Genomic DNA, 9811 nt, shown 5'->3' on the forward strand with positions numbered 1-9811 from the left:
CATTTTAGATTTGAATACTGTTCTATCCCATTCTATCCCAGGCAAGTTTGATGTGCTCACAGTAGCTGCACTGCTGTATTTTGTAATAGCTGGAGTTTCCTGCAGACTGATTGCTTCATGTCCACGTAGATTGTGGCCCAGCTGGGAGGTGACTAATGCATATAATATTGAGGGCAGATAATCCACCACCAGAAGAAGATGGAGACCTTTAAACAGCTGAGCATGGCAGCAAGCAACTCATTCTAAGTAAGATCTTAGCATCAGCAAGGAATCCAGGAGCACGCCTAAAATTGCAAACTGACTTGACCAACTGTGGATATAGATCCATAACCAAAGGAGACTGGACAGTGGCTGTAAACTCAGTGCTTTTCTCGGACATCAACATCATGTGTCTTGCCTGGATTCAGCTTCAACCAGCTTTTGTTCAGCCAATCACTAACTTGCTGAAAGTGGCACTGTACATTGCAGAGAGAAGGTAGAGCTATGTTCATCTGCAAAACTGTTGCAATATTGTTGGCAATACAGTCCACATACACATTGAGCAGAAGTGTACAAAGCATTGATCCTTGGATGATACTCAAAGTAAGGCATCTGGTGGCAAAGGAGCAGCTTTCCCATCACTAGGGCTTTGAGCCAATGCTTTCAGAAAGGACAAACCATTCTACCACCCAGGACTCCTACCATCTACCTCAGTTTCTCATGCTCAGCTGGATCAAATGCTGCAGAAGGAGGATGGCAGTCGGCCTCCATCCATCAACAGCAGATCAGCCATCGGTACTGCTAATGCTGTATCCATCCACTCACCTGGCTCAAACCCAAACTGTTTGGTCCCACACTACAAACTATGTTTAAATGGAGTTTAAAAGCTGTTGAGGCCAAGGTCTTGTCTCCAGTAGAAAACTATACCATATGTACAGTAGTAGTGGCCCAGAACTCACAGAACACGTAAATCCTATTTTGCCAACACTTACCACACATCCAGCAACATGTTAACCACTTCAAGTGCATTTGGCTCCAGTCGAACAGTGGCAGGAGGCCTAATTGTAGCATGCAAGCTAATCTGCTAGTGTTTGTCTACATTAGCACTACAACTTTAAAAGCAAGCATAGGCTAAGAACGAGTGTTATTTAGACTTCATCACGGCAAGGTTACATGGTATAAAGCATGCCTTTAAAATGGTAGCAAATGTGTGTAGACACTCAGTCAACAATAACATGCCCAAATTTTCCAGAGTAGATGAGGCCTAAGGCTAACTGTTACAGAACGTGTTTTTGCCTTGAGTTTAGGCAAGAGAAAGGAGGGCAACAAGCTGTTGTTGTCTCAAGATATAAGGGGACAGTAGGATGAAGTGCCAGCAAATATACTCACAGCTACAAAAGGGAATGACACAGGTCATGTCCCACAACCCTTACAAACTACGTGTGCAAGAGTATACACACACACAAAAAAATCTGTTTATTTTGACATCCTAACCTAAACTTGGGACAATTCCGGCCCAGAAACATTCTGCCTAGCCTCCCGCAGCTCTGAGTTTGGGGAAAAGCCTGCAAATCATTCTCCTATACAAGACTGAAACTTCAATTACAACAGTATCCAGCCCACTCAGAGCCAGGCTGGTCTTCAGCAACAGAAGATGATGTTATACATTCTAAAACTTAGTTTCCATAACTAAAAACCAAAGCTAAGCTTTAACCAAGAGCCAATAGTCTTTCCTCAAATATTTTCCTACAATCAGGGGCAGGAGCTGTCTAGGAGTTGGCTCATGTTTTATAACCACACCTAGGACACTGAACATATTGCAAACTTCCCCCTCCCCCTTTGTTAAATAAGTAAAATGACACTTATTTGGTTTTCTACTAAGTTTTTGTGCAGGGCTATAATATTGCTATGGGAGACATCAACAAGAGCTTTAAAGCTTAATCCTAATCAACACTGGAATGCTTTACACACATTTTATAAATCAGATTTTTAAAATCTAGTGTATAAACATTTTCTTAGCATGAGAGGTTGACAAGGGTGTCTCAGTTAAGATATTACTTTTATTTTCTATTTTTAGCAGCATAACACAAGTTTGGTTTTCTATGTGTTCTAACATCTATTTAAGGAATGATACAAGAATCAGCTGCAGTGATTTAGTATCTGCAAGTCATCAGGAGAGGAAATGCTTTGTCTGCTGATAAGTGTAACACTAACTTAGTATAATATTACATGAATTCTGGAAGGGCCATCATTTTTCATTACCTAGATCACCACAATTTCCTAATCTCCACTTTTGTGGAATTACAGTTGGAATAGTTATTGCTTTTAGTGCACTAAATTAGTTTAGTTAACTACATTAACTTTTCCCACCTATAAACAAACAAGTAGTAAACTACATTTTAGGCTTTAAATGTAAAAGGGATCATGCTACATATTTGTGCAACAACTTTTCATTCTTTTAACATCCAAAACAAGATTCTGACAAGCTTGTCATCTGTGCCACCAGTCTAACCTCACTGGAACCCTCCAAAAGTAATTTTCATTCATTTGTATAGTTCATATCTGTGTACAGCACCAAGTAGAATCTGATGGGAAGTTCTGCTTGAACAAAGGGGAATTTCCTGAGTCAAGGATAAATAACACCAGCCGTCTCCCATTTTTTCCCCCCTTCAGGAGTCAGATTCATCCTCCTCCTCCTCTTCATGGTCTTGAATACTTAGCTGTAATTCAGTTTGATTGATAGCAGCCTCATTGTCCATCTGCCCAAGGGTCTGGTATAACAACAAGTTCAAGTTATCAATCAATCAAGAGGAATAGTAAAACTGAGCACTTCTAAGGCATCTTCCCTCTGAAGATCTCACAGTGCTAATAAAAAATGAAATAAGCTTCAGCACCTTTCAGAACCTCAACAACCTTTTTAGAGAGAGACCTTTCCGTACTGGAGTCACTGAATAATAAAGCCCACTGAGAGGGTAAGCAGCAACTTCTCCACAGCATAGTTTTAACTAGCTCTGGCCCGATCATATATTTAGCAGAGAGTTACTATTTGACAACGCACCAAATTTCCATCCCCAGTAGTATCCTGGCTAAACTAAGTTACAGCAAAAGCTTTATACTTCCTTGCTTACAGCATGCTAAGCTTTACTGACTGTGAACTAAAACTGTGTAAATGTAAGGCAAGTGTTTCCCAATCCAACTCCCAGAAACAACTTGGTGTTATTAGGAGGAAAAGAGGGAGAAGTAATTTATTTGGACTCTTAGCTGGTGAGTAGCGTAACAATATAAGAACCCTATGTAAAATGTTTACCAGAAACTTCCTCATATAGAGTGACTCAAACAAAAACAGATAATATTTTGTTGCTTTTCTATTCTTTGATAATTATGCTTCTGTGTAGTATTACATGAGAAATGAGTGAGCCTTCTTCCTTTAAAAGGCACGAGTGTTCCTTACTTTTTGAGCCTCCTCTGTGATACTTGGTGGAGAGACCATTACATTCTTCTCTCTGGAGCTAATCATAGATTGAAGGGCCAGCTCTTCCACCTAGAAATAAGATATTGGAATAAATCTTTCCAGCAGTTATTTCTTTGTATCGGTTAGCAAGATACACTCAAATTCTATTTATTGTTTTTGAAGAGTGACAAAATAGCCATTTGAAGGTAAATTCCAATACATTTAACTCATAGTACCTACTGTTAAGAGCTCTTGTGATGATCTTGATGCGAACTATATATCCTGAACAAACATGAAGCTACACACCAGGTTCTGTATCATTTGTCTTGTGGAACAGCCCACAGCGCAGGAACTATTACTAGTTAATAATACCTTTAAAATTACAAATTCTACTTTTAACACAGTATGAAGAAAACAGGAAGCAAGTCTGAATATAAGCTATTCACCAAAGACACTGCTACATACTGGGTGGCACTCTTATACCGCTTACTGGTATTTGACAAGTCTAATCTATTTCTGATACATACAAAAAAGCACGTCAAACTGAGCAGAGCTTTGTTGCTCTGCTCACATGCTTTTCTGAAGTTAATTTTACAATACCAAATGTTTTTAAATATGTTGAGTCTAAAGGTGATAAAATGACGGACATCACTTCTGAAAACTGTGATGCTGAAAACTCTGCACATGCCAGCATGCTTCTAAAAGACATTATATCCCCTGCCGGAAATGATATATGATCAGTGCATTCCATGGGTGAATTGTCTATTAATAATTCTGTCACCTTTCTCATACCGCAGTCTTGGCATCTCACAGACAGTCACACTCTGCCTTGCAAAACTTTACGGCATTCAAACAATTGCTGCAGGAAATAGCTATGAAAAGGCTGTATAGGTCATGGCAAGCTATCTCCTGAGTGCTGTAATGAAAGGAGCCTTCACTCAAACAATTTTGTCAAAGAACAAGTGCACTTAGTTAAATAATTTATGTTTTAGTATTTTGCACATATACAACATTTTCAATCAAGGATCTCAAACTGTTTTAAAAACAACTGAATTAAGCCTTACAAAACCTCTGGAACAAAGACATTATCTCTACTTTAAACATGAGTAAACTGAAGCTATAAAGCAACAAAATGATTTGTCAAAGTTTACAGAATGAATCTTGGAAAAGAATACTGGAGTCTTGACTCCCACGCTCTTGCTCTAATCACCAATCACGCCTCCCAATTTTTAAAGTATTTTAGTTATTAAATACATAAGTAAAATTTAGCTAACTACATCATAATGTCACTTCTTCTTTCAAACAGTATACTATATGAAAAAAAATAAAGAAAAGGAAAATAAGGGAATACACAAACAAATGGAAAATAATACGTTTCTGCTTAGTCTAAAATTTCTCTGTTCGACATACAAGCAGAGATTGTACATGGGGGGGGGGGGGATTAAGGTGTGATTATAGTTGGAAATAGGGATGTAAATACTTTTAATAAAATTAACCGTTTAAACACTTTAAAAATATTTCGTTTGAACGGCTACCCAGTGGAGTGGCTGGGCCCGCTCTGGCCGGTGTGGGGCCAGCCAGCCTGAGGTTAACGCTTAAGGCGGTTCACTGTGTTTACCGGTTAACGTTTTACAGCCCTAGCTAGAAGAGGGGCCATACAGGACCAGCGCCCTTGTAACGACTCCCAGGGAAGGGGCAGACTTCGAGCCTCCTTCCCTGCAACGGAGCCGGGGGCTGGGGAAGGAACAAGGGCAGGGCTCCAGTGGCGGGGTCAGCGGGATCCAGGGCTTGGGAGGGGCAGGGCCTAGAGGAGACAAGCCGGGCGGAAGGGGGGGGGGGCGGACCCCGCTCGAAGGCACCAGAGCAGGGCCACAACGCGCAGCCCCGGCAACATGGGGGCGGAGGGGAGACGCCGACGGGGAGGGTCCCCGGGGAAGGGGAGGCAGCACCGCGGCTCGGGACCGGCCCCCCCTGACCTTGAGCCGGTTGAGCTGATCGTGCAGCGCCGCCTTCACCCGGAGCAGCGTCTCCTCCTCCTTCCGCAGCTCCTGCAAGCGGCTCAGCATCCTCCCCGCGGCCCGCCCGCCTCAAGCCCCCTGGCGGCGGCGCGTGCCTCGCCCCACCCCCGGCACCTCAGGCGCCCCGCCAACCGCGGGCGGCCGGGCGGCGCAGGCCGATGACGCGCCTCCTAAGCGCCGCGCGCCGTGCGAGCGGCTGCGTAAAGGCGCCACCGTGTGTGGGGGGAAGTGCTTTGGCGGCGTCCGGCCCCCTTGGAAAGGCGGGACCGGCCGCCATGGGGTCCCTCGCGCCGCCAATCGAGGTCCCGTCGCCGGCTCCGGGGGGCCCACCCCAGGCTGAGCCGGGGGCACGGGATGTGGGAGAGCCCGGCCCGCCTGAGGCGGCCCCTCGTGCACGCGCCGTCGTGGCTTCCTGCGGGAAACTGGGAACTGCCACGTGCAGCTGCCAGTGTGTCTCGCGCGTCCCCTCAGGGCCCGCCTCGCGGCCAGGAGGCTGCTCCAGAGCCTGGGCAGAGCGGGAGGCCCCAGGGTCGGTCGCTGGCGAGGAGGCCAGAATGGCAGCTGTCACCCAGCCAGGGTAGGGCCGGGCTCACCCAGCAGCGAGCGCACCGCTACAGGCCCTTCCCCTAGTCACCGTCCTCTATTCGAGGATTTTAACCTGAGGGAGGTTCAGGGCCCCCGGGTGTTCAGAATGAGAGGTGTTCGCTACGGGTTGGGACAGGTTGCCACACGAAGCGGTTAGGATGGAAAGCGAAGTTCGTGGTGTGGCTGACAAAATCCGGGGAGCAGGATTTCACTGGTTCGGGCACACAAAGGATGAGACTCTGAGGAGAGCGAAGCAAGTAATGGATGGATTGACTCAAAGACCGTAAGCAGGTGCCTCAAACAGATAAAGACGGTTGCTGCTTGGATGATGACCCCAACCCCAAATGATGGGGTAAGGGGAAAGAGGAAGATTTTACATCAAGTGTATTGACCTTAACTGGCCAGTGCAGGTTTCACATGGAGAATAGGCCCACTATAACCTAAGTCTATTTTAAAACATAGGGTCTGATCAACATGCTTTCAATCAGGACCCTGCTTACTAGTTGGAAGCAGGTGGAAAATTTCACTTAAACTGCCCACAATCATAGGTCTACTATTAATGAGTAAATGATTGTCTATTCTTGTAAAGTCCAAATTAACAATCCACTGAAAGTTCACCATTTAAAAGTCCCTCATGACTGTAAAGAATAGATGTTGATAAAAAGGGATAGAGCTAACCCTAACCTAAGAGGCTGTGGCTAAGGAGGCTTTTTTAGCTTTTGTTTCTCTCCTTTAAGGCTTGAAAATGTCTTAGTGTTAATCAAAACACAATGTTATAGTATTGTAGAAGCTTGAGGCAGGGATATTAAGATATTTACAAACAATATCTTGCTTTGGAAAGTGAGGGATTTGTTTATAATTACAAGTCTGTAGTATAGCCGGAAGTCAAATTTCTCTCTTCTACCATCCACTCCTATGCCTTGTCCTCAAAACCATTCTGTCCTTCATTTTCCATGGGGGAATAAAGGGTTGACTACTTAACACTTGAATACGCAATGATTTTCTCAAGGCACTTGTCAACCCCAAAAACACATTATTTGAAAACCTTATAATTCTAAAAGAGTAAAACATGGCATAGGACCCATAAATTAATTTGGTCCTGCTACAAGGCAAAACTTCTCCTTACTCCTCCATAGACCACCACAGTTCCAAATGCACTAGTACTCTTCAGTCATTGGGTAGTTTTCATCTTTCATGTGTAGTAATATAAATAGCATAACAACAAAAGTGTAACTATAGTACCGGCTCCAAATACATCCATATTGTACTCCATCTGTGTGTACACAGTGGTTTTTCACTCCTTCCTGAAATAAGTTAATGATTTTGTGTGCTAAAAACTTGCTCTGTAAGATGCAATCCAGACTCATGCAACTCAGAATAGTCCTCTAATATTTGGGATGGATGGAGGTTTGTCACTGATACTTTACTACACTTCATCTGGCAGCTGGTAACAGCTAAACAAAAAAAAGGCATGAAGCAAACAGAAGAGCTAAGAGGCACACTGGTTTCAGTCACTTTGTCTCCATGCCCTATTATGTAGTAAGGATGGTTTAGGAAGGGTATACTTAAATCCTTGGGCCAGTCTACTCTTGCACCACCCTCTACAAAGATGATGTAAGAAAATGGGAAAACAAGGAAAATCTACAGTAAAGGAATGAGTATAAATAGCAAATCAAATATTTTATAGGAAGTTATACTATATATATAGTATAAAGAAAAGGAGTACTTGTGGCACCTTAGAGACTAACCAATTTATTTGAGCATGAGCTTTCGTGAGCTACAGCTCACTTCATTGGATGCATACCGTGGAAACTGCAGCAGACTTTATATACACACAGAGAATATGAAACAATACCTCCTCCCACCCCACTGTCCTGCTGGTAATAGCTTATCTAAAGTGATCATCAAGTTGGGCCATTTCCAGCACAAATCCAGGTTTTCTCACCCTCCACCCCCCCACACAAATTCACTCTCCCGTGCAAACATATCTAAAAAGCTAGAGGGAATTTGAAATATTTAAAACCTGATAGTAATTCAACCCAACTTCATATAAAAACATCTTTCAATCTCAACTCTAGCTACTAATGTAACCTATTACATTAGGTTTATAAACCTAATGAGAATGTATAAAAATCCATTTAGAGTATTTTAGTCTGATATGTTTCAGAGTAGCAGCCATGTTAGTCTGTATCCGCAAAAAGAAAAGGAGTACTTGTGGCACCTTAGAGACTAACAAATTTATTTGAGCATAAGCTTTCGTGAGCTACAGCTCACTTCATCGGATGAAGCTGTAGTTCATGAAAGCTTATGCTCAAATAAATTTGTTAGTCTCTAAGGTGCCACAAGTACTCCTTTTCTTTTAGTCTGATATAGAGCTCTTGTAATTACTGTTGTACCCACAGTGTGAACAGGTGCAAGTTAAGGGTGCTTTTCAGTAGCTTATGTGTATGGTAAATAAGGTAGTAGCCTTGGACCTAAATGTCAAATCCTTTGCACCAAATTGTGTAGCATAGAGGATGATTAATATAATATGAATGTCATGTCATCCTTAAACATTATGTAGTCACTACCCATAACCAATCACTATAGCATTCCTACACAAGGGAGATAGGAAATAAGCAGTCTACTGTAAGGTGATGCTCAGTACTAATGTGCTATCATATTCTACTTGAAGGCTAGTTGCATATATCTGGTCTATGAGCATAGGTTATCGCTGTTACTCTCCTCCTCTGTTCTTCCCTTGGTGCATTTTATATTACACCATAGAATCTTTAGGACAGGGATTTTTGTGTTTTTTTATGTTTATGTAACTCTAGAGTAAATGGGGTCCTAATTCTCATTAGGCTGTTGGATACTAAAATTGTTTTAGCAATTTTAGAAACTACAAATAAAATACTCTTGGAACATTTGCCTTTATTAGTTTGGCAAGAGAAGTGGGTTGACTAAACAGGCAAACAGATTTCTACTTCTCAACTGCCACCTTGTGGTTGTTACATGTATTGAGTTCTTTGATAGCTAGCAGGGTTCCCTTACTGAGTACCCTCACTATTTTTGATCCAGAAACTATTGGCATCTTATCTGTGATTTCAGATGCAGTTCATTATGGATCTCCTCAACTAGCAGGATCATGTACAGTTACTAAGGAATAAGTTAGGTAGGCAGGCCTTTAAGTATAAGCTCTTGAAATCCCCACTTTTCAAATGTTGGGGTAATGGATTAAAAATTCTGTTTATGTCCCCAGGTGGTTCTGCAGCTTTGAGCATTCCAACAGCTTAACTGAACTCAATGTTAGTCTTTGTGATCCCATGCTAGGTTGATAAGTTAGAGTCTTAGTAGCACATAGTGAAGTTTCACATGCTTCAGCCTACCGTAGCTAAGATTTACATCTGTTTAACCAGTTTCCATTAAAAACTCTGATTTTAAAGTTTTTACATCTGTAATGTATAGTCCCTGCAGAAAGACCTTTGAGAATTTAAGAGGTTATACTGAGAAGCTATTTTTGAATTTGATGTTACATTTGCCTGAAGAGTACAGGATCCTATTTCTAGGTTTAGTTATAAAAAGGCTGCTAATTCAATACAACAAACTGCATTTTATAGATTCAGCAAGAGAAAGCATCAAGCTCATTCCATCTATAGAGGTATAGTACTCCTCCTAGCCTTTGTTGAAGACAAACTTCAACATAGTGGTGCTTACCTATGTTACCTCCACTATGAGGTTATTCTGTCACCGTTGTCTTTCCAAATAAAGTCCAAATTCTACCTCTTCAGTCTCAGAG

General features: G+C 42.3%; 1 protein-coding gene across 1 annotated transcript; it reads right to left on the bottom strand.

Annotated features, from left to right (window-relative positions):
• Window positions 1-2019: 2019 nt before the first annotated feature.
• On the bottom strand, window positions 2020-5603 carry SNAPC5 (small nuclear RNA activating complex polypeptide 5). The gene is made up of 3 exons (XM_073304403.1): window positions 5407-5603; window positions 3431-3520; window positions 2020-2750 (listed from the first exon to the last, which is right to left on the bottom strand). Exons 1-3 carry the CDS (start codon window positions 5494-5496, stop codon window positions 2649-2651), a joined length of 282 nt encoding a protein of 93 aa, XP_073160504.1. The 5' UTR covers window positions 5497-5603; the 3' UTR covers window positions 2020-2648.
• Window positions 5604-9811: the final 4208 nt, after the last annotated feature.

Source organism: Lepidochelys kempii, chromosome 10 (assembly GCF_965140265.1).
Source record: "Lepidochelys kempii isolate rLepKem1 chromosome 10, rLepKem1.hap2, whole genome shotgun sequence".
In the NCBI taxonomy this organism is placed as follows: domain Eukaryota; kingdom Metazoa; phylum Chordata; order Testudines; family Cheloniidae; genus Lepidochelys; species Lepidochelys kempii.